The sequence below is a fragment of the Streptopelia decaocto genome (assembly GCF_964273445.1).
Source record: "Streptopelia decaocto genome assembly, chromosome: 1".
NCBI lineage: Eukaryota > Metazoa > Chordata > Aves > Columbiformes > Columbidae > Streptopelia > Streptopelia decaocto.
Window position 1 is genome coordinate 75,370,892 of NC_138663.1, and position 24,555 is coordinate 75,395,446.

Below are 24,555 nucleotides of genomic sequence, written 5' to 3' on the forward strand. Positions count from 1 at the left end.
TTGGTGGAGGCGGCTGGCGGCCGCCAGGGGGCGGCGGCGACTCGGCGCTGATTGGCGGGGCGAGGCGTGACGTCCCGGGGCGGAGGAGACTGGGCGGGGCTTTCGCTGCTGTCAGGGGGCAGCGATGGGGGCGCAGCTTAGCACGGTGAGTGAGCCCGACCCCCGGGCGGCGGGGGCGGCTGGGCCGCGGGGTCAGGCGGGAGGGAGGGAAGCTCTGCGCCTCCCGGCACGGGCGGTTCAGGTGCCGGCTGCTGTGGCGCCGCGTTGTGCCCTACTCTCTCCCCTCCCGCTCCTCCCGCCAAGGCCCTGGGCGAGCTGAAGCCCCCGAGTTCAGGCCTCGATTTGAGGCCCCGAGGCCTGGCCGCGGGCGAGGGGAGAGGCCGCACCGCCCGTCGCGGTGGCCCCAGGGCGGGCCGCCTCTGGATGCCTGAGCAGAGCGGGGGCCCCTGGGACGTGTCGGGGGGTGCGCGAGGCCCCGGCTGCCTCCCCTGCCGTGTGCCCAGCATCCGGGAGGGAAAGCGGGGGCGCCTGTGTTGAGAGCCGCCAGTGACCACCTCAGCGATGCGGTGGCTCTGGGACCTTCTCATGGCTGGCACAGACTGGGGCGTGTGTGCCAGTGTGAACACCCAGGGCTCTTGTGCATGGGGCAATGGCGCCTGTATTGGGTGCCATGGCGTGTGTGTTTTTATTCTCGCAGTTCCCTGAATAGTTTTTCAGTGTCCATGCTGACAGCTTTGAAACCACCAGCCTGGCAGCTGCTGTTGTACTGGAGAGCTTTTCCGGGAATCATGCCTGCCTGGTGGGTTTACAGTGCTATTATCTGTAGCATGCATCATTACTCTCTTTTGGCAGCTGCCTGACACATCATTTCTTTGCTCTGATGCACCTACCCAAACATTTCTGGTTCTGGATTTGAGAGGAGTAGGACAGGAGGTGGATGCAACATATGCTAGTTTGGGTACAGCAGCTTAAGCAGATTAGTTTGAGGCAGATGCTGAAGCTGCAGAAGTTAAGAAATGCCCGTTCCCTTAATCCTCTCTCATAATTTTCTAAAACCAATGAGAAGAATGTTTAGCTAAGGTTACTTCAAAATAGTGTTTGAATGAGGAAGTGGGGGAGGGGGGACTGGAGCTGGGGGTACAGGCTTTTTCTTGTCAAAGAAGCATTCCGTTTGTGTGTTTACAGGGCAGTTTGGTGATACAGTATCCTGCTGTAAGCTTATGCATTTAACTGTACCTTGATAACCACACCCTAGTGGAAAGGGCTGGCAGTCTCTATGCTATGGCTCTGTCTTTCTTGGAGCCTTTTTGTTGTCCCGCAGAGGTTTGATTCCATTAATAAAAATTCCTTCTCAGTTACTTATTTTGTGATCTCTGTTAGCAACGATTTGTGCAGCTGGAAACAGTGAGTCACCAGATCTTCATTTCATTTAGTGGTCCCTGGCATTATGGTCAGCCAGTTGCTTGCTCTGATGCAGCTTCCGTGATTGCAGTGCAGTTATCTACATGAATATCTTGATACACCCTGTGGTAAGAGTACATAGATAATTTTTTACCCCGAGACTGTGTTTGTTAGTAAGGATAACTTTTTGTAATCAGCCATCAGTTCTTCCCCTTCTTTTCTGCCCACCAGCTGATACCTTCTGAATAAGGAACTAAAATAGCTATCTGAATTAATGAGTCTGCTCTTTCTTTCCACCTAAATCCCATGAGGCTTTTGCACTGATTGATCGCGAATAACAAATTGCCTTCCGTGAGGCTAACACTGTTTTAAAAGTATTTGTGGAAATCAAACTGTATTCTGTTCAATAGACTCGGACCTGGTGTGTTGCTTCAAAAAGTGATAATTATGCACATTTGGGAAAAGTGCGTTAGTATCATAGAACAGCTATGGTAGTTTTCACTTGACATCTGATGACCCAAAAATTATTTGCAGAGATGGGAGAAAGCATTTATCTTGCACACAGGTGGAGAAGCTGCATTGCGAAGGTGTTATTTCAGACTCCACTCTCTTGTCTTCCTTATCATCTGTTACTGACATACATTAGTGTTGGAGTAGGGACGGAGCCCAAGTTTTTGAATTCCTGATTCAACTGCAATTTTGCTGGACCACAGCTGCGCTTTTTTGGGGGTCCATTTTAGATAGCCACATCTGTAAATGAAACTAGTTTATTTTAACATATTAATGTCTTATTTGAAACATCATCTGCTGCAGATTCAGCTTGCTGTCTCCACCAGGTCTCATTCACCTGTTGCAGTTCTTATTTGGGAGTTTATTTGCTGCTCTGTCACTGTCTTTAGCAGCTCCTCTCTCTCGCACCTTTTTTGTGACTCAATAACAAAAGTTTTTCCTGGAGCTGCAGAAATTTTGTGGATCTGCAGAAATTAAGGAATAACATTCCTGTGAACTTAAGCTTTTTCAGGAACAACCTGTGAGGAGTTATTTCAGTATTTTCAAATAAAAGCAAAAAATGCAGTGTGTGTGTGTGCATGACATGGTGTGCCTTCAAGCTGTATCCAGTGTTGATATACTTTAAGCCTTTACAGCAGCATTTCAAGAAGGGAGAGTTTATGGTCTCCTTCAGTTTCACACTTGCCACTGTTTTATTATTATTATTATTAATAATAATAATAATGTAGAACTTCTTTTTTTTTTTTTTTTTTTTTTGTAATAGCCTCCTGAGAACTGTCACACTTGCATAAATGTGCTACTAAAAGGCTAGTCAGGTCCTTTAAAAAGAAAATGAAAGTGAAAGCTAACCAGGCAGGACTTTGATCTCTTCCAAAAATTAGTTAATGCATTGTATGCAGTCTAAGACTCCAAGTATAATATTTACTTTTTTTTTTTTTTTCTTATGGACATGCTTTTTCCATCTCTTCTGTTAAAGCATTGAAAAACAAATTACAGAGTTGAGGAGGATTTCTCTAAGTAGTTGTTCAGTTTATTCTCCAGTCCTAAGTCAGGACCGAATCTTTCTACGCAGGTGACTTTCTGGGCTGTTTTAGTACTTATCCAACTTATCCAACAGGAATGTCCTAGGAAGAGGCAGTAGAATTGAAGGATTGGGCCTCTAGCTGAGCACAGTCCTGGCAGACTGTGCTTGTAAGCTGTGAGTGACCCATCTTCAGCAATGCCCGAGCATATGGCACTGGGCTGAGGAGCTGACATCTTCCTTCCATTGTGTCCACACAGCTGTGGTTGCAACAACATGGTCTCTTCTGTGCTTTCCTGGGTGCCCATTAGGTGGTGTGGTTGAGGAGCATGTCTGCATGTGGGTGTACCAAGGAGCACAGAGGCACAGTGGTGGGTGGGAAACTGGGGTGATAACCCGACGTGTCTACTCCCAGGCCTATCAGAGGGGAGCAACTGACTCACAAAGCCTTATCTCCACACACGTGCACCCAAAGGAGCACAGCGAGACACTGGCAGACAGGAGGGCCCCAGTAACCCTCAGAGAAATGAGCTCCAGCCTTTCCCAGAGCTGTCTGGGGGAGCCATTTTTCCATGGGCCAGGGTGATGCCTCTCTGCATGTGTCAGTGGGAGGCTGGCTACCCATGCAGGCTGGGGGGGCACAGGATGCAGGGAAAGAGTGTTTGTGGATTGTGGGATGTTTAGGCGAGGAACCAAAGTCAGGGATTGAGGCTATTTGGGGATGAACAAATGTGGGGAAAATAAAAAGGATAAAAGGTTGGAAAGGGCTGACCCTGCATAAACAGGCCTGCTCTGTCTCCTTGTCTGTGTGTGTCCTGCAACCTGCAGTCAGTATCGTATTCTCCCTGAATGCCACAGCTGCTTTCCTGGGGAAGGACACTGCTCTGGGTGCACGTCTGTGTGGAGATGTAAGCACTAGTGCCTGGAGCCAGACTGCGGGTCGGAGAGCCTGTATGACCATGGTGCCAGCACCCAGCTGGAGTGTGTGATGGCTAGCAAGGATCAAGCTGGGCTAGCCAGCAAGTAAGCAAAGTGGCCTGGGAGCCAGTCGTGTGCATCTCTGAGCATGAGACCACCAAAGACACTGGCTGCTGTAGGGGCTGGGGGTCCTGGCCAGCTAGAAAGAGAGTGGGCTCTGTGGTCAAGTGTGAGATCTCCAGTTACTGGGGGGCCACAGCACATGTGACGATGTGCGAAGGGGTGTGTGCAACTGACCTTGTATGTCCAGATGTCAACAACTGGGGAGACTGGTTTCTGGGGACAACTGCTGCAAAGACTAAGCCAGCTACTGGTTGATCCACTTTGTACACATGTGTGTATGTGTATTTCCCACTAATAGACCTTCATCCTGATTGTTCAGGGAGGGGAACAGGATGAGGCAATAGCTTCTGTTTGTGTTGATCAGTGTGGCCAGCTGTGTTTGTATTTGGGCATTTGTTGTATATGTGTGTCCATACGCGTGCCTGTGAACAAATGTGTTTAGCCTCGCTAATGGTTGGACCTGAGGACATGGAGCTGTGGCATCCTCACTTCTGTTGAGCTTCCAGGTTTGGCAACCCAGTGCCAGTCTGCCAAGTGCCTCAATGTAGGAGTAACGCCAGGTATTCATAAAGCAAATTTGTGTGTCACACTGGTTGGTGTTTTTTTAATACTTCCACTTCCTGCTCATATTAATACAAAGAAACACAGTTTTTTTGGTGGTCAGATTGTCATGCTACCATATTCCTTCTCACCAAAACTACTCTCTCATGTATGCACACGTCTCTTATACTCCTTCTGTGTTTCTGCAGTTGGGTCGGTTTGTGACATACCCGGTATGGTTTATCTACACCACCATTCTGAGGCTTTTCAGGAATCCACGTCCTGCAATTACTCTGAAGGATCCTGAAGTGAAGTATGCATTGAGGCTTATTGATAAGGAGGTAAGTGCATGTACAGTGCTGACCGTGACCACTCCATGGATACTGTGAAATACTTATAGCTTCTGAAATCTTGGCTAATGTTGCAGCAGCACACATACATGTATTTTAAGGAAAGGGCTGCTTTTTAAATGCTCCTTGCCTGGTATGACTGAGTTCTGCAGTTCTGCAAGGAGCTTGTTTCTGAGCAAGTTAGAATGGAGAACACTGCTTTAGAAATGACCCACCTCATAGTTTCTGTCACATGTTTCTCTTTTTATTGAGTACATCAGCAGAAATTCCTGAATTCTGCCCTGCTAAATTGGCTATCAGACAGAAGTCATGCTGTCAGGCAGAGCAGGCAGTTTTTTCCATGGTCAGTAGCTTTCAGCATGGTATTTGTCAGAACAATGTTGATACTGATTCCTGGTTTTGGATTTATGCACTCTAATATGTTACAGGAAGAAAGCTGTTTAAATGATGTAGTCCTGACAGCACCTGAGCTGTGTTAGCTTCTCTCTCTCTCTGTTACAAGTAGAAGCTGTTTTGTACCTCCTGGGCTGCTCAAACAAGTTTTCAGAGGAAACTCATGACCCTTTCAGGGGTGGGTCTTGCTATCAGAAATTGATGCTCAACTTGTGGAAAAGGAATGAAAGCCACAAAGGGTGAAAAGTCCAGATTTACTTTGGATAAACTCACCATCAAAAGCATGAAGTAGAAATCTTGGCTTTTCAGGTGTGAAGTCACACCTGAAGATATTTTTAGTTATGACTTTTTAAGTCAGTGAGCTAGTCAGAAAGTTATCAGAAGAGTTTGAATGAAAAGGACTTTGGACTGGAACAAAGCTTTTTTTCAGCTGTAGAGAGGGCACTGATAGCTTGGCTTTCATTTGTTCTGTTTGTTGAAGAAAATGATTACTGTCATTCTGAATCCTGGTTTTGTGGGAACCGAAAACTTCCCCGTGGCTTGGGCTGGGTGACATTACTGTGTTTATTTCTCATGTGTACTGCAACAAGGCTATTATTATATACCCCCAATTTCTCATGAGATCTGTAGCATGTGGTTGCAGGTACAGGGTGCAGTCTGCCTGACCTGCAGGAGTGGAGGGAAGCTTGAGCCACTGCATATATTTCTGAGAATCAAGCTACTTGCAAGTTTCTGCTGTAGTAGTTTGTAACAGAAGAGAATTCACAATTAACTTGTTTTTGTCTTTGTTTTCTAAGTACTGATTTTCTTCTTACTCTTGTTATTTTTGATATGCTATTTTTTTTAATTTTTATTTTGGGGTGGAGGAACAGCTGTTGCATAACCAGTTCAAATGCTGCTGCATGTGGTACCTTTATCAGCTGCAGATATTTGACTGATGTTTATAACTTTCTGCCTAAATGGGAAGTGTGCCCTGGAAACAGAAGTTAATTTGGAAAAATAATGACTTGGTACAATAAGTGCTAGTAGCTTCTAACATCCTGCCAAAAATCTGATGCAAATACTCTGATCTTTGGTACTAAACTTCTCAACGTTACCATATCCACCTGTCTGGTAAAGATGAAATTAGTCAGAATCTTTCTGACATTGCTTCACTTTAATCTAAAACCACCTGTCATTCCACAAAAACATGTCAACTTGGGAAGAGAATTGCGGTGCTCGGTGTGGTTGTGGAGTCTACTCAAAACATTTATGTGGTTAGTTAGAGTTTACCTTCTATTGCAAGAGGCATTTCAGTACACTGGTTTTATGTTGCTATGTTGCCCCTTTTACTGGCCCAGCCTAGCTGAAGACCCTCATATTTTAAAGTTTCTGCTGTTCCCATATTGGTATTTATTATTCCCTTTTAGTGACTATGAAGCTGTTGGTACCTTCACTAGAAGAGCGCCAAAATAGTTTGTGTTTAAAACAAAAAATGAGGAAATTACTTCCCTGGTTTGTGAGTAGCTGGGGGTTGTAAATTTTGACCTGACATATTTTGATGATAGAGTTGAGAGTACAGCCTTGCAGAAACTTTTCTTAGTGGCCTGTGGCCCCAGCAAAGGAATAAGAAGCTTGACCTTGAAGGGAAGTGGCAGGAACTGCTCAGGCTGACTTCACAGCTAAAGAAAATGGACCTGTGATTGCAACAGAAAACTGAGTTGCATGTGCTGGGCTGCCATACAGCAATACATGTGTGTGAAATTTCAAAAGGATTCCAAAGTTACGTGTAAACAGTTTTTAGGTGTCTACAATCTGAAGTTTGAAATGCAGTGGTCTAGAGAATGCCTAGTTTGACATATATGTATCTTTTAATGCAGCTTAGATTTTTGTGTATGAAAGCTGGAAATTGAGCGCACCGTTTTGACAAGTTGTTGCAAGCAGAAGCCTTTCTTCCTCTACTCACTGTCTGCCTGTTACCTACCAGCTGAAATGTTAACATCTGCCCAGATGGAGTATGCCATACCCCCCATCTGTTGAACAGAGAAATAAGGATCAGAAGGCTGCTGCATTTAACATAGGAAAAAAATGTCATAATATAGTTAGATGTGCCAATTTAGCTTGTGCCTTAGGAAAGCCCACAACCTCAGGTGTTGTTTGTTGTTGGCTTTTTGTAATGGTAAGCATAATTCATTTGTTACCTTTCAGTGGCTTCAGCAGAGCACCAGCCTGCAAAAACTGTTCTCCAGCTTTGCATTTGCAGTTGTGAATGGGGAAAACTCCTCAGCACCTGCAACTTGAGACAGAAACATGTATTGGTAACTGGAGGCCGGGGGCTTCCAGGCAGCCAGGGCAATGCCAGATTGGCAGCGGAGATGACCCCATGCTGGAGGTGGCTTCTGCATGCGTGTCTTTAATGTAGCCTTGAGGAACAACTTGCTGACTGGCATGCTCAGTGTGTTGGACATGTAACAGAGACAAGGCGTAGGCGTGCTGATCTATGTATGAGGAATTTCTTGGGCCTGTTAGTGTTTCTCACAGTTGCCGCTTGTGGTGCTCCAAAATACTCGTGCTCAGAAACATTGGGCTAAGCTATCTCAACTTCAATTGATGATTAACTGGGAATTCAGAACTTTGTTCTTTCTGCATACTGTTAAAGACGACATCTTAAGATAAAGGACACAAACCAGATTTGAAGTAGTGAAGTTGGTGCTGAAATTTTCATACAGAAACAGCAGCGGTCAGTGTGGGAGCAGCAGCATTAAGTCCACGTCAGCTGTCTTTCTTGTGGAATTTTCAATGGCAGTTACTGTTCCTGCATTGACATTAGTACAGAGGAGCCTTTTTTAGACTGCCACTCAGTTTCCTTCTTTCTTCAGCTTGTACCTTTAAATGATTTATTGTGAAGAAAATTTCATCAGTGTGACCATAACTCAAAGACTAGATCAGTTCCGATGAGAAAGAAATCTGTCTCCATCAGTTACTTTAAAAACAAACAAACAAACCCCAAACAAAAAAGGTTTACAATTTTTTATAGGATGTTTATGGAATTTTCTCTAGAAGGGATATTATGTCCCATAGGGCTTTAAAAAATAAAATAATTGGCTGAGGCATCAGGCTGTATGCTGTTTCTTTCTGTCTTTTTCTTTTCTTTTTCAATCCCATGAATGTGATCTGATTTTTATGAGATAACACATGGTATAAGAAATAACATTTTATTTACTCATTACCAAAATTTTATTCAAGATACGACTTTCCTAGTAAAAGATTAGAATAATTATCCCAACTGCACTGTCTAAATAGCCCTAATTTTATAATAAAGTTCTTATCTAGAGTGCTCTTTTTAATTTAAATTAAGGATTAATTCAGTTTTTACGGGGAAAATATTTTTAAGGCTCTTAGCATAGGAAAGGGGGCCAGATAGCTACTTCCTAATCTTCTTGACATCCACTAGTATCTTCTGAAATAATATTCTACATTGAAATCACAGAATCACAGAATGTTAGGGATTGGAAGGGACCTCAAAAGATCACCTAGTCCAATCCCCCTGCCAGAGCAGGAACACTTAGATGAGGCTACACAGGAAGGCATCCAGGTGGGTTTTGAATGTCTCCAGAGAAGGAGACTCCACAACCCCCCTGGGCAGCCTGTTCCAGCGCTCTGGCACCCTCATTGAGAAGAAGTTTCTTCTCAAATTTAAATGGAACCTCTTGTGTTCCAGTTTGAACCCATTGCCCCTTGTCCTACTGTTGGCTGTCACCGACAAGAGCCTGCTCCATTCTCGTGACAGTCACCCTTTATATATTTGTAAACATTAATAAGGTTAATGGTTAATTCCTCTGATTTTGAGAAATCATGGTCAGAATTTTGAACTCCCGAATATTTCCATTTTGAAAGAGAATTGAAGAACTGATTGATTTTTTTTTTTTTTTTAAATCTGTGGCCTTTGCAGAGAAGGCAATGAAATACTCATACCATTTAGAAAGTTATCATTTAGTTTTAATCTGCATAGGAGTATCTTATTAAGTTTTGCTATTCACATTTAAATATACATCAAAACAGTATTTGCATTTGTCTGTTTCTATTTTTACTTCTAAAATATTTTGAGATGAAGTTAAGTTTTTAGGTTTGGATGAAAAGTTGACCTCTGCAGGATTGCCATGTTCAGATGAGTTCATACTTGCATTATGCAAAAATTTCAGTTAGGATGTTGCTGTCACCCAAATATTTAATCGTGCGGGAAGCCAGACTAGCATATTGGTTTTACAAGCAAAATCGCAAACATTAAATCCCAACAGAAGAGCTGACTGTTCTTTTTATTTTCTTCTTTCAGGAAGTTAGTCATGACACAAGAAGATTTCGATTTGCTCTCCCTTCCATGGATCACGTTCTGGGTCTCCCTGTAGGTATGTTCTGTCTTTCCTTACTGAGAATCCAAGCATTGTTAATTATACTATAAGAGATCTTATGGGGATTTTTTCCCTACATTTTCCTACATTCTGAATTTCGAATGCTGTCCCTGTGGCTTTAGCTGGTGTTCTCATGCTGTGAGTCACCCAAAGGGTCTGAAATCTTATTTACTTACAGAAAGTATACATCCAGCTTTTTTCTGTGAAGACAGTAGAAACAAACCCTGGACTTCACTTGCATTTTCCCAGTCTCATCTCTCCAGTGTGTGTTATTCCCGTGGTGCTTGGTCTCTGTGGTCCCTTTCCATTCCCCAAGGCAGTGCTTTCAGATACTTTTCCTCTGACACATGTGGTTTACCAGATGATCTGCTCACTTCTGAATTTGCAGTGAGTCTCATGGAGCTTCTGAATCACCATGGGGCAGATGTTTCCTTAGGCGCTGCCATGTGTCATGTTGCCTTCCATAAGAGCTTAGTGCTATTGTTTTCTACTGCTTATATAAAGAGCATTTAATTGTGACTTGTGTTTTATAGGCACTCCTGCTTTAACAACCTGTTGCAGTGATCTCTAGGTCAGGTGCTTTGTGGTAGTCCTTAGCACCTTTTTACCATTACAGTCTGTCATGTTTAGGTTCCCTCTTGTTTGGGGTACATTATTCTCTCAACCTTGTTAAGTAGCCTTGAGGGCAAAGCTAGTTTCCCTCTCTGGCCCGTAATGCACATCGAGGAGTAGGCTGTCTCACCTCTGTAATTGTTCTTGTCCTACACGCTAACAGAAAGGAAGCTGTCGGAGGTGAATTTGGCCTGCTGGATGCCACGGCTTCCTCCAGTGTTTCCATAAGGTCAGAGGAAGTCAGCAAGTTATTTCAGCATAGCCTGAGAAGGTGCATGCCTGGCCCTGCATGGTCCCAGGAACAGCATAGTCATGTTTCTGATGATGCTCTGCACAGGGTCACCTTCTGTGGGTGACTGGGGGAGTGGTTTACTGGGCAAAACTTGGGAAGTAAAGAGAGCCGAAAGCTGGTGAGAGTGCTAAAAGCAGCTGGGAGCAGGAGGCTTGGCAGCCATGGGACAGATAGTGGTGTTCATTCTGCATGTTTAGTCCAGCACCAGCATTTTGCTTTTACCACCAGTTGGAGCGTTACAGGAAAAAATGTGATTCACGCTGAGGGAGAGCGCAATTGTGTATGGACTTGCACAGAGGCTGCCAGCTGCTGCTGTCCTGCCAGGGTGGGGTAAAGCTCTAACAAGTGTAAGCATAAGGCATGTTTTCCCTTTGGGAGGAGCAATTTCTTTTTTGATTTGTACCAATTCTTGTGACATGGGCTCCAACAGCAGTCCTGTCTGTCCAGGTTTACAGACTGCAGTGGTTAACCTGGGTCTGTTCCTGGAGGAGGGGGTGGCAAGGTCACCCACCCCTTGACTGGAGGAGCAACAGGTGTCTGCTGCTGCAGCTCTCTCCATATCTTCTCTAGCTGGAAATACATGTGCTATCACGTGTGTGTAGGCTTTGCTGAGAGGGTTATTTGTGTCACCCCTACATTACGTCCATGTGCAGCTTGAAATGAGTTATGGTTGCTTCGTTCCCAAGTCACCAGGTAGCACAGCTTCCTTCACCCACTGGTTTGCCTCACTGGCCCTCCAGCTTGGCAAACCAAGTAAAAGCTCCTTTTTGTGTTCCCAAAACAGGCAGAGGAGCTGTGTTGTCTTTGGAGAGCTGCATTCATCTTAACAGATATAGTAGGTTCTGTTGACCTAGTGGTGACAAAATAATGAAAAACAAATCCCCCCCTGCATAGTCTTCCCTTGGGTCTCTTCAGGGTGTTGGAATTTTATAGGAAAGCCTTTGAAATGAGTTAATTCTAGGATTTTGTCATCAAAAATGTAGACCTTGAGAAAAGAAACTATTGTAGAGAGTTCAGTGAATATGTGACATTGAAATGTGATCCCTACGTTCAAATGTTAAGCTGGAGAAACAGCAGGGTTAGAAAGGTGCTTTATGTCTAGGCAGCCTTAGCAATGGCAGCTAGAAGACCTCTTGGTAGACATGGGCGATTTGTGGTCAAAGTAAGAACAATTGTAACTGAAGTGTAACAGTTTATAACTAACATGTTAATAAAGAAGTGTGAACAGCACTTGACAGTTTTCCCCTCCTTTGTAATTTTTGCTTGGCTGTACAAGAGAGGTATATCACGTCTTTGCAAGATGTCATGTACAAGTATGGCTTTGGTAAATGTAAATGCATGAAGCTATCAGAACAGATATGATTTACACTTAGAGTTAGCAGCTGAGTTGTCTGCCCTTCCAGGTAGAATCTGTGCATGGTCAACAATTCTGACAAGGTGTTACAGTCTCAGGAAAATGAGAGAGGAAGAAGTGGTGCCACAAAACCAAGGTAGTCAGGAGAACTTTGGGACTGGGTTTGCAGTCAATGCTAACTCAGTACATCCACTGAAAGAAAGATCTTCTGAAAGCAAACGTCTTTTTTTCTTCCCTGTGTACAGGACAGCACATCTACCTGTCTGCACGGATTGATGGGGCTCTGGTTGTTAGACCTTACACTCCAGTTTCCAGTGATGATGACAAGGGCTATGTGGATCTTGTTGCCAAGGTGAGAATGTCACGGCCTTTCACCAGGCCGGGCAACTTCTGAGCCCACTTTTACACTTGCAGCGCTACGTGAAGTCTGATATGTTGGCTGCTGTTCAGGTGTGTGCCACTGCCAACTTCCACTGTTGTAACAAGTGATCTGCAATTATTAATACCTACAATCCATATGGCATTTTGCAAGTACTTCCATAGTGTGTCTCATGAGGTGCTCTGTAATTTTCTGTATTTGCATACTGCAATTTTCCAAAGTCTGTGTAGACCTGAAGATGTTCACACACCTTTTTAATCCTTCTGAAACAAGGAATCAACCTTGCCTGGACTGTCAGCTTCTTCTGAAGCTCATGTAATATGGTCATTATGATCATTAAGAGTGGTGATCGTTATCGTTACTGATCTAGACAGTGTGACTGATTTACTTGGCAAGAATGTGATTATGAGTCTTGTGATAATGTTCTTTTGTTTTGTTTCTTAGTAGCTAGACTAAGCAAATGTATTTAAAGCGGACAGGAATTAAAAACCTGAATATCTGCATTGGAATTCCTCTTAGCATTTTACTCTTCAGTTTTTTTCTTCTTTACAACTCATAACACTTCATTTATTGTTAAACTAGATGTGAATTTGCCTTTTTCTACCTACTTATCTTCATGCACATGACTTTGCACCCTGAAAACATGACAAAGGAAAATGTAAATCTTTGACTCAGCTAGGAATGTTTCACAAAAGACATCCTTCCCAGTGTGGCTCTCCATGCATGCAAACAATGCTGTTCTTGTAAAAGCGTAGCTGGTCTCAGCTTGAGATTTTTCTCAGCCATGTGAATTAAAACAAAAAAAGCAGCACTGTTCCAGTAATGCAACTACACCCAGTGATACCTGTTGTTGAATGGTTGAATATTCAAATAGTTGTTATCCACTTTTTTGTTACTCTAAGATGTAAACAGTTGGCACCCCAAGAAGAAGGTTTGGGTATATCCCTTTGCAACTGAGCTGTCAGGGGTCTTTTTCAGAAGTGTATCTGTTTGAAATCACAGTGGCTTTTTTTGTTTGTTTGCCTTTGTTTTGAACTTGAGTGTAAATCATGTGGATTATTTAGAGAGATTTTCTATGTTACAGAAATATAATGGAAAACTTGCCAGTCTCTGTCCAATTTGATCAAAATCAAGGCAAGAGTGGCATTTTAATATTGATCAGAAAGCTCAGTGCTTCTCTTAGTCAAATCTGCATTGATAGTATTTCTTTATCTATTGTGTTCTTTGAATGAGGACTATGGGTACCTAAATACTTGAAGGGCAAATGCTTATCTTTGAACTCTGAGGTTAAATGCTTCATTGTTATTTTTAACAGATCTACTTTAGAGGTGTCCATCCGAAGTTTCCTGATGGAGGGAAGATGTCTCAATACTTAGACAGCCTGAAAATAGGGGATACTATTGACTTCAGAGGACCAAATGGCCTACTTGTCTACAAAGGAAAAGGCAAGACAGATGCAGAAGATAAAATTTATCCAGAGTAAACAATACAGGAAAAACATTATCAAATAGTAGTAAGACAAGTCATAGTTTTTTTCCAGCTGGGTTCGGGTCTTTCTCTGCACGAAAGAAATTGTTAGTGTCTTAATTCAGTCAGTGGCCATCCTGAGGGAGAATGTTATATGATTATAGAAGTGCTTGTTATTGATACTATTCTCAAACAAAGAGATTCTCCCCCTGCTTATATGGACAAAGTTTGTACACTGATAAAAACACTTGGTATTTGCACTGTCTAATGGTAATTTCCCAAGTGAAAATTAACTTCATCAGTAGGAAGTTCTTTTATGCCAATATAAAATACCCCTCTTTGGCATAGTGCAGCCACCAATGTGTCACAAAAAACCTTCTGGCAGTTTTGTGAGCAGCAGAACTCAGACGTGGTTTTCCAGAGCTTTGTGCATTCTGTTCATGTTATCCTGGATGAAGAGAGGTGTGAATACAGCAAATACAACATTTTGAGCAGTTTCAAACTCTTTGTCAGACTGGGCTAAAACTGGCAAATCAGCTCAAAAAAAGGAGATAAATGTACAAAAAAAATATACCCTGCATATTACAGTTTTTCCCTTAAAATAATCTGCATGGGGTAAATAACTCTCTGAGCAGATTAACTCCTTTGTGTAGAACTCTTTCCAGAATCTGGACCTCTGAATATCACTGGGGGTGTGGGACATGAGCGAATAGAAATACAAGTAGTGATGGCTTGATGCTATGGTCAGAAGTATAATAATAACCTGTGTCGGTGTCTGATGTTACCATCACATGTCTTACAAGCTGTAATCATCTTTCAGCATTTGTTTTAATGTTTTAAAGGTGAAGTCTTCACCTTTGTCTGAGTCCTGCTCTTGGTTTATGAAGGGGGAAGGGGGACAGGGCTGAAACAAAGTCAATTAGCTGAACATGCTGGGAAGGCATAATAGGCCTTTTTTCTTGCTTTCTTCACTGTTTTCCATCTCTCTCTCTCTCTCTCTCTCTCTTTTCAGGCGAGTTTGCTATTCGACCTGAAAAGAAAGCCGAACCAGTTACTAAGAAAGTGAAATATGTGGGGATGATTGCAGGTGGGACTGGTACGTATATATAAAGATTCATCCTTGGTTTCTGACAGCTGGTAGATGTGTTTGTTCATATTTTCTCTCACATGCCCACTTGCACTTTCTTTTATTCCGTTGCATTCTTGCACCATTGACCTGCCTTTCTCTTTCAGGAATAACACCTATGCTACAGATCATTCGAGCGATCATAAAAGACAAAAATGACCCTACCACTTGTCAGCTGCTGTTTGCTAATCAGGTAATTCTGTCCTTTTTTCTGTTTATAAAGTTTTACTTAACTAACAATACTCCGCTCAGCAAATGAAATTCTTGCTGAGAAATCCTGGTGCAGAAATACAAACCCTGAGGGCAGAAGCGAACTGAAATGTTGAAAACTTCCCGTATAAAATTAACTACAACGAATTGTTTTTTAGTGTTACTATGGAAATGCTACTTTCCTCCTAGCTAACACTCAACACTTCCTTTCCTGTGCCTCATTGCTCTGTTTCTAATCCAGTTTATAAATGTTTTAAAACTCTGCATTCCTTTGTGCAAGTAGTTAATGTTTTGGGCAGACTTTCAGGGTTTTCTTTCGTAGTGGAAACATGAAAGTGGTGGACATCTTTCTCTTTCAGCAATTGTAGCTCCACAGCTTCGCAGCAGGGTTTGTGTGTGGAATCTTTGTGTTTGATAATACCTTAGGTGAGGTTAAATTAATATTGATCTCCAGCAACTCCCTCAGCTACTGAGCTGTGATTCTGTATAGCTGTCTCCTTTCACTTCCATTCTCTCTGTCAGTTCTTCATGCATTTCAGTTGCTCTTTGAGATGTATCATTCTGCCGTGCTGGACAAAGGGGAAGATCTCTCATCCATGGAATCCTTGTGACAGGTTTCTTGGATGACCAGGCAACCCAAATGGTGGTGTGCTGCTGAACTGCAACGCCCCGTGTTTGCCTGATATTCTTCTGGTGTTAATCCTTTTGCTTTTAAATTTCTCCATCATAATGAATATTTGTTTCTGGATTATGAGCCATTATTTTTTGTGAACCTCACTTCATGCCTGTGTTTTTTAGCCTCTGATATTCAGTGTGTCCTCATTTCTTTTGTACTATATCTGAATCATAAACCAAGATTTTTCTACCCAGAAGCTGTCATTCAAGTGCCAACAGATGCCACATTCTGATGCTTTATTGCAACAAAACCCCTTGAAGAGCCCTGCCAGTGCCTTCTGGTGCTGGCTGGTGTGGCTGCAGCAACTGGTCCCTGCTGAGCCTTAGGGGTTGGCATAAAGTGCAGTTGGTATCAGGGCAGGAGGGCCAGGATTTGCTGTGAGTAATACAGAATGACTAATACTCGGCTAGAGCTGCTTTAGCACCCTAGAAAACCTACTGCTTCCTGCAAGGGGAACAGTTGCCTGCATATTAGCAACAGCCTATGTAAACATAAATCATTGGCTTTAAAGAGTCCTTGTATCTGGTAACCACACAAACATAAAGCAGCCTCATGACAAATGGTCAGTCAGGAAAGCCTGCAGACTAATGAAATGGGCCCATGCGAACCTCATGAGTTTCAACAGGACCAAGTGCAAGATCCTGCACCTGGGTCAGGGCAGCCCCCAGTATCAATACAGACTGGGGGATGAAGGGACTGAGAGCAGCCCTGCGGAGAAGGACTTGGGGGTTCTGGTGGATGAAACATTGGACATGAGCCAGCAATGTGCGCTTGCGGCCCAGAAGGCCAATCGTATCTTGGGCTGCATCAAAAGAAGTGTGGCCAGCAGGTTGGGGGAGGTGATTCTGCCCCTCTGCTCTGCTCTGGTGAGACCCACCTGGAGTCCTGTGTCCAGCTCTGGAGCCCTCAGCACAGGAAATACATGGACCTGTTGGAGAGGGGCCAGAGGAGGCCACGAAAATGATCAGAGGGCTGGAACAGCTCTGCTGTGAGGACAGGCTGAGGGAGTTGAGGTTGTTCAGCCTGGAGAAGAGAAGGCTCCGGGGAAACCTTATTGTGGCCTTTCAGTACTGAAAAGGGGCCTGTAAGAAAGACGGGGACAGACTTTTTAGCAGGGCCTGTTGCAACAGGACAAGGGGGGTGATGGTTTTAAACTAAAAGAGGGGAGATTCAGGCCAAACATGAGGAAGAAATTTTTTACAGTGAGGGTGGTGAAACACTGGCCCAGGTTGCCCAGAGAGGTGGTAGATGCCCCATCCCTGGAGACATTCCAGGCCAGGCTGGACGGGGCTCTGAGCAACCTGATCTAGTTGAAAATGTCCATGCTCATTGCAGGGGGTTGGACTACATGAGCTTTTAAGGTCCCTTCCAACCCAAACTATTCTGTGATTCTTTTAATGTGTGTTTTGCTAATGTTTTATTTTGGCCCTTCTGAAAGAGTTGTATTGGATTACAGATGACAGTGTATGTGGGCTTGTATTATGCTTCTGCATCCCATGCTTTGCATTGGTCAGACCCAGTAATAGCTTTTCTGGAACACATGCAATTGCATATTCAGAAATAGGCACCTTCTCAGCAATAGTTGCTGACACATTCCTCCTTGGTCCCACAGGTACAGACAGAGTGATGTCCTCAGTGCCATATTATTAAGGTTGCAGAGGATGGTACCACTTTTAGTCTCTGCCCTTTTCCCTCTTTCACAAACTTCAGCTGCTCCTACAGGAACAAGGCTTTTGTTTGGCCTTCAGTGATGTTGCATCAGGGAGAAGCAGAACTTGATACCTTCAGTGGTGTTTGTTGTTCCAACCAGAACTCAATGTTCTTTTGGTTATTTGTTCTACATCCTGTTCAGAAACCAAGAAATTGCCATATGGCAATGCTGATGGAATTTGGGGTGGCAAAGGTGAAAAACCTGGCATTTTACTGACTGAACGGCACAGTATGGGGTAGGGAGATACTTGTGTGCAGTTGTGGTTAGTTTTTTGATGACAGTTGCTTTTGTAATAGGAGTGCTAAAACAGGTCTTTACTCTTCTGATGCTACCCCTGATCCCCTGGACAAGCGAAGGTCCTATGTTTTGATACGGGTTTTGCTTAATTTTTTTAGCTGGAAGGCATTGCTTGGTCAGGATTTGGGAAAGTTATGAAGCTTTTTATTAGCTGTGCCACAGGATAGTCATGCAGATAACTATTTGCTCTCTTCAGCTTGTAAAATGGAGTTGAATCATGTGTTCCATCTCACAGAGCTGTAGAGTACATACTGCTCTGTGGTCATCTGAGGGCTGCACTCACACGCAGAGTGTAATCATTGTTTTCCTTATCCTGCAGACGGAGAAGGATATCCTGTTACGTTCCGAGCTGGAGGAGATCCAGGTTCAGAATCCCGGTCGCTTTAAGTGTTGGTACACGCTGGATAGACCACCGGAAAGTAAGGCCTAACATGCTACTTCCACTGAAGCTTAAGTTATGCGTATTAATGCGTGTGTTTGACAGGAAGCGTGCTACATCCTATGCATATTTCTGGGTTCCTTTCTTCCTTGATGAATCCTGTCTGAATGCGTCCATTAGCATCATTCTTCATCATTCACAGCGTGATGCACAGAAACAGATATAATCAGGCAATGTTTCCAAAGCTACAAAGCTTACCTCAGGTGAAGGGTAGCACAGTGTTTCTCCCATGGCCACACCTGAATATTTACTATTATTTACTCTGGAAGATGACCTTCTTTTCTCCTTCCGCATAGACACAAATATAACATGTTATCTTACTGTCTCATGGTCAGAGCACACATGAAGGCAGCTGCGGTGGGAGAGTCAGAGGCTCTCTGTCTCACGGAGATGTGGCCAAGTGCAGGCTCCTACCTGGCTGTCCATGTGTGGCAGTCCGTGCTAGCTGATCTGCTCCCTAGAAAATGGAATTGCCTCTGTATTAACAGTGTTTCTCAATGGAAATATGTCCCAGCTTGGTGCAGTCAAGTTGTTAAAATAATGTGATGTGGCTGGCTGGTCTAGGTGAGAGGATGAGCTGCCTGCATGTGCCTCCCTCAGCCGTGCATGTTTCAGGAAGAAAAGGCTGAATTGTTACTGCTGTTGTGGAAAAGACTAAATAGTTTCCATGTCATTCCTTGTCGTTTTCCTTTCTCACCATTCCTTGCCATGCCCATCCACATCAGGATCGATTTTTACTCCTATTCAGCAGTAGTTTGAGGCAGAAAAGGGCAAGCCATGTGCCTTTTCGTACCTTGTGACCAAGAATACACGTCCCCTAGGTAGTGGGGAGGGTCTTGCTGTCCTCACAGTCTGTTGCTGCTCCTTAGACCCACCCCCCTCAATACCGTTCCGCAGACTTTCACTACCATACCTGAAACCAGACCAAAACTGGAAGTTTTTCGATAGCTTGTGCGAGTCTTACTGTGCTCAAAGGTTTGGGTCAGCAGCTTTTTCTGCATGCAGAGCATGTGATGGGTAAACCTGAATCCTAGTATTAACTAATTAGCACCGTGAATGTTCTTACTAGAAAGGACTTCCTCAGCTAGATTCTCCCTAGTAATCTTGTGAACAGCGGGGTAAGGAGGGTGGATGTTGTTATTTCACAATGCTGAAGCTGAGATTCACATTTTATTCACAGCTCTGCTGGAGACCTCCTTGGGGCTTTTTGTAGGCTCTATTTAATGTTAGCCCTTGTTTTCTCCATACATCAGTTTTGCATCTTAAAAGCAGAGGTGGCAGATTTTCTGTGTAGCGTGTTTTGAGGCTACTAATGCGAGTGGAGTGTACAAATGCTACAGTTCAGAATGTTACTAAAAATCCCCAAACCCTCACACTTCATTCTAAAATGACTTGTATCTGTGTTTTCCTCCTTTTTTTCCTCATTCCCCTACTTTCATTTTTTTAACAGGTTGGGAGTACAGCCAAGGGTTTGTGAACCAAGAGATGATCAGAGACCACCTGCCCCCACCTCAAGATGACGTTCTGATCCTCATGTGTGGACCTCCTCCCATGATCCAGTACGCTTGCATTCCCAATCTGGACAAACTGGGCTACACCAAGGACATGAGGTTCTCCTTCTAAAGAAGGCTGGTAATTCAGTGATCTTGTGTAGAAGGGAAGAAAAACATTTAATGGGGAACAGAGAAGTGTTACAGAGACGGCTGACGCACAGTGCTGGGGAGCTACATTTACATTAAAGATGCTGAATTTTTTTTCTGAATCTCTGGCAAGTAAGACACTTAAGCTTAACTGTACTGACTCTGTGTTGCACAGAAGCAACTGTGTTGTGGAAAGGTAGTGATGCCTGCTGCTCAGCTCCTTGCCACATTTGTCTTATAGAAAGATTGTACTCCATCTCAGGGGAGGACAGTAGAGCTGCTTAGGGCAGTAAACAATCATATACAGTGTTCTTAGTGCTGTAATCAAGTGGCAGTAATATCCTACTTCCTAATGCTGTGCATACCCAGTATTTTATTTGGTATGAAGTATGAAAACATATAGACTGTGCTGGATTTTTCACCTTGCTTATGCCAAAATTTTAATCCTTACAGAGCTTTTACAGCATGAGGGCCAGGAGTGTTTGCCTTGTACACATAATCTTTGCAACATCAGAAGCTTAAAGATGATTGTTCAGTTGAAGGGTGACAATTAACCATTTCTGAGTGAAGTTCTTTAAGCTGCCTTGCTAATCGAAACAGAGGGGTAGGCAGCAACACAAAATTTGTTTCCTTTGTATTTTGGAATAGCGTATCTTAAATGCAAGCACTTTTCTGGCTGGTCACCCTTTTCTTCCCTGGGCAATTAAAGAAACTACAAAAAGCAGGTGGCTTTGTGCACTGTTCCGCAAATAGCTGGAATTTTTTGCTTGGATGTGTGTGGGATAATGGAAAAAAAAAAAAAAAAAACAACTTTTGTATTGACTTTTAAATAGCAGATGGTGCCATGGAAGTACAAAAGAAGTTGTTCTGTATGTCCTGTGCAGTGAAAAAAAATGCTGTGTGAAAACTGGATGAAGTGTTAGTTTCTTGTTTCCCAGAGATGGAATTGGAACGAAGGGAGCTCAGGTTTCCTTGCCGGGGGAAGGGGGTTCAGCAGGGCGCCCAGCTTTGGATGGGCTGCCTGTACAGGCGGGGACTCACCTGCGTCTCTTCCTCAGACAGAGCTCCAAAGGGCGTTGCTTGGTAAGGGTGCATGGGAACAGCCTTAAGTCACCAAACCGACAACGAATGCAAATGTCTCCCTGAATCTAAAACTGTTTCTTAGATGCTGTTTACTGTAGCTACCGAAGGTCTTTTTTTTTAAATATACCTTTTTTTTTTTACAGCAGCCTTTTACCTATTCTTTAATAAACTTGTGTGCTGAAGCTTCTGCTTCTGAACAACAGAGACACTGCTGAGATTAGAGTTGTCCTCCAAGGAATCTATGAAACTAAAAATCTTGTCTGGTGATGAAATCAGAGTGACCGAAATGATGTTTAGTCATATATGAAGTAATGTGGATGCTAGTCAGCTACAGGTGTCACGTATGATACCATTTATTAAAGATTTGGGAAGCTATTTGAGGTTATAGCTTACCATGTTTTCTTTGTGCCTGTACAGCAATTGGGTACTGGGCACTTAAAAGGTTAATTTCCAGCATGAACTAAAAGTACTAAAAGGTACTCCAGTTAATTTAAGGCACCTCAAATGGATAATACTGTTATTAACTTAATTAATTAGACGCTTGCCTCTGAAGTCTTGCATTTTTGATGAGTGCTTCTGAAACTTTTTTCTTTAATACCATGCTCCAAAGTTCAAGCAATACTCAAGGAAGTTGCAATCCCTTTTTCAAGAAGCAAAAAGAGAAATATGAGAGAAATTATCTTGCTGCTGGTTTATATCACTGTGGGATCTGCATAGATTTTTTTTTTTTCATTATTGTATTTAATGAAGTTTTCTTGTACAAAAAAACCCAAACAACCAGCTGGTTCTGCATCAACTATTTTGTGTTGCTTACTCTGCTTATTCAGTTGGTGTTTTTTTTCTGTGTAAGAAATAAAGTATCTTGCAGGTGATTCACTGGTGTGTCACTGAGCAAATCGCCTTCAACCTTGTAAAAGACAAACAACTGTAAAACACTCTATAAAGTGAAAATTAAAAACAAACATATGAAAGCCTGTGAGATTTGTTTTCCAAAGTGCTTATCTCTTTTGTTTGAGTTTGGTGAAAACTGCTGTATTTTGATTTTGAGTCAAAGAGTAACATTCTCAGTTTTTCTCCGTATCACTCTAATCTATTCTTTTTACCTTTATTTTGTACATCTTCCTTGTGAATATGAGGCTCTTTTAATAAATAAGAGGCATTTTATATAATCTACTGAAACAAAATTGTGTCACAGTCGCTTTTGCTTGATGGTCCTGTACTATAGCATTTAAACACGTCAGTGATAAAAGTTGGGTTTACATATATTTTAAGCCAATTCATCTGTCTTAAAGTATGAGTATTCCTCCACTTTCTGACAGGATGTGCTGAGGATGACTAACCTAACCCCCATCTTACAAAGTAGCTCAGGAAACATGAACCTGCTGCATGAAGGGCATTTTGTGCAAAGTTTCCTGAGTAAAATGCGGGGAGGTGAATGGGACTCCCCCCCCAGGCCTGGTTAAGGTGAAGCAGCAGCCGCCCTTTCAATCCCGTTTTCACAGAATCACAGTGGTTGGGGTTGGAAGGGATCTCTGGAGATGATCTAGTCCAATCCACCTGCTAAAGCAGGTTCACTCAGAGCAGGTGGTACAGGAATGTGTCCAGGCGGGTTTTGAATGTCTCCAGAGAAGGAGACTCCACAACCTCTGTGTGCAGCCTGTTCCAGGGCTCTGGCACCCTCAGAGTAAAGAAGTTTCTCCTCATGTTCAGACGGAACCTCCTGTGCTTCCATCTGTGCCTGCTGCCCCTCATCCCATCGTTGGGCACCACTGAAAAGAGTCCGGTGACTGCCCTTAAGCTATTTATAAGCATTGATAAGATCCCTTCTCAGTCTTCTCCAGGCTGAACAGACCCTCTAACCAAATCATCTCTTTGGCAACAGTTCACTTGAGTAGCTGCTATCAAGCAGTGTCCTGTGCTGAGCTAATCATAGAAACAAGGGTTTTTCCAGCAGTGGCAGGGATGGGGAGGTATTAATCTTCCCGGGGAGAGGGAAGAGAAAGTGGAGGGCACTACTGATGGATCACTCAGGATGGATGGAGAGGGGTCACTGTGGCTGAGGAACAGAATGGCTGTAGATTAAGGCCTCTGCCAGGCAGTGTCCCTGTAGAAAATGTAAAGTTTGGGGTGGACAGGCCATGTTGCTGCTTTCGTATTATATATATTATATACATTATATATTATAATAACAGAAGGGGTGGGTGCTAGACACCCTCCTGGAATAATAAAGCACTGACAGCAAGGGCCCAGGGCATCTCTGCTGGAGTAAGAAACTCCTGTTTGACCCAGGTGGGGGCGGATATCTGTATCCTGTGATAAGCTAACCGTGCTTCTTGAATTAAAGTGCCTTTAAAAAGGGTGGGGTGAGTTGTTATGCTGGTTGTTGGGTTTTTTTCTTGTTATGAAGACTCACCTGGCTAAACTAACCAGCCACCCGCAGCAGTGCTGCAAGAGTCCTCTTCTGATAGCCTTTTTTCACTGAGCTATGCTGCTCTGAGCTCAATTACAGTATAAACTATACACTATACTAAACTATATATCAGCAAACTATGTCCAAAGGGAAAACAAAACACAAACAGCACAACACAACACAAGCCCTTCACTTTGCATTTACACAAATTACCATGGCCCTAAAGTGTCAGCACCTGACCTGGCAAATGAGCACATGCAATTACAGAAGCTTGTGGTACATCTGTGAGTCACCTGAGCTAAGACTCCAGCTTGTCTGAATAAATGAACACGCTCAAATTTACATTGTTAAATACTTCGTCGTGCATCTTCACCATTGTTAGCCAGAGTACAGAGCCTTGGCCAGTTCCCACTGCTGCTGAGGGCCCGGGGTCCTGAGCTGAACTGCAGGAGACAGGCAGGTGACAAGCCTGGGCCATGCACCCTGGCTCCTGGGATGGACACCAGGCCTGCGAGCCTGCTCTAGGGCACCACAGCCACTTTGGAGGACACAAACAGAATCACAGACTGGTTGGGGTTGGAAGGGACCTCTGGAGATCACCTAGTCCAACCCACCTGCTAAAGCAGGTTCACCCAGAGCAGACCACACAGGAATGTGTCCAGGCGGGTTTTAACGTCTCCAGAGAAGGAGACTCCATAACCTCTCTGGGCAGCCTGTTCCAGTGCGCTGGCACCCTCAAATAAAGACACTTCTCATATACAGATGGAACCTCCTATGGGCAACAACTGCCCCGCTCCATAACTTCCACAGTTCATAGTCATTTTGATTTTCCCTTTCCAACACCAAAAAAAGCATGCAAAACAATCCAAGGGAGAAGCTCAACCAGATTTCAGAGAGAGAGCATTCCTGCAGAACTGAATAGTGTAAGAGGCACACATTAGTTTTAAGTAAAACGTTGACTTAATGCAAAATCAAAGCTTTTCTGCTGGTCTTTAGCAGACCAATCAATCCTGCTGCAGTATTGTTTATGCTGTTACTTTAAACAGGAAGAAAGAAGGAAAAAAATTTACCCCACTCTTCCTGAATGGGGGAATCCTCTTTCTGCACAGCTCCCCACACCTAATCATCTTTTCAGTGTAAAACATCAGAACAATCCCCACTGTTCCATCAAATCCCTGCTACGCACACACATACACACACACAATAGGACACCAG

At 43.5% G+C, this 24,555-nt stretch overlaps 1 protein-coding gene across 2 annotated transcripts; it reads left to right on the forward strand.

Annotated features, from left to right (window-relative positions):
- Window positions 1-21,909, forward strand: CYB5R3 (cytochrome b5 reductase 3). Of its 2 annotated transcripts, XM_082043036.1 has the most exons (10): window positions 1-145; window positions 4,723-4,854; window positions 9,569-9,641; window positions 12,148-12,254; window positions 13,597-13,726; window positions 14,761-14,844; window positions 14,982-15,067; window positions 18,088-18,187; window positions 19,658-19,839; window positions 21,074-21,909. In XM_082043036.1, the coding sequence occupies exons 1-9, from the start codon at window positions 125-127 to the stop codon at window positions 19,828-19,830; spliced, it is 906 nt and encodes a 301-aa protein (XP_081899162.1). In that variant the 5' UTR covers window positions 1-124; the 3' UTR covers window positions 19,831-19,839; window positions 21,074-21,909. The 2 variants fall into 2 exon arrangements, with proteins under 2 accessions (XP_081899162.1, XP_081899161.1); XM_082043035.1 differs by having other exon boundaries at window positions 19,658-21,909.
- Window positions 21,910-24,555: the final 2,646 nt, after the last annotated feature.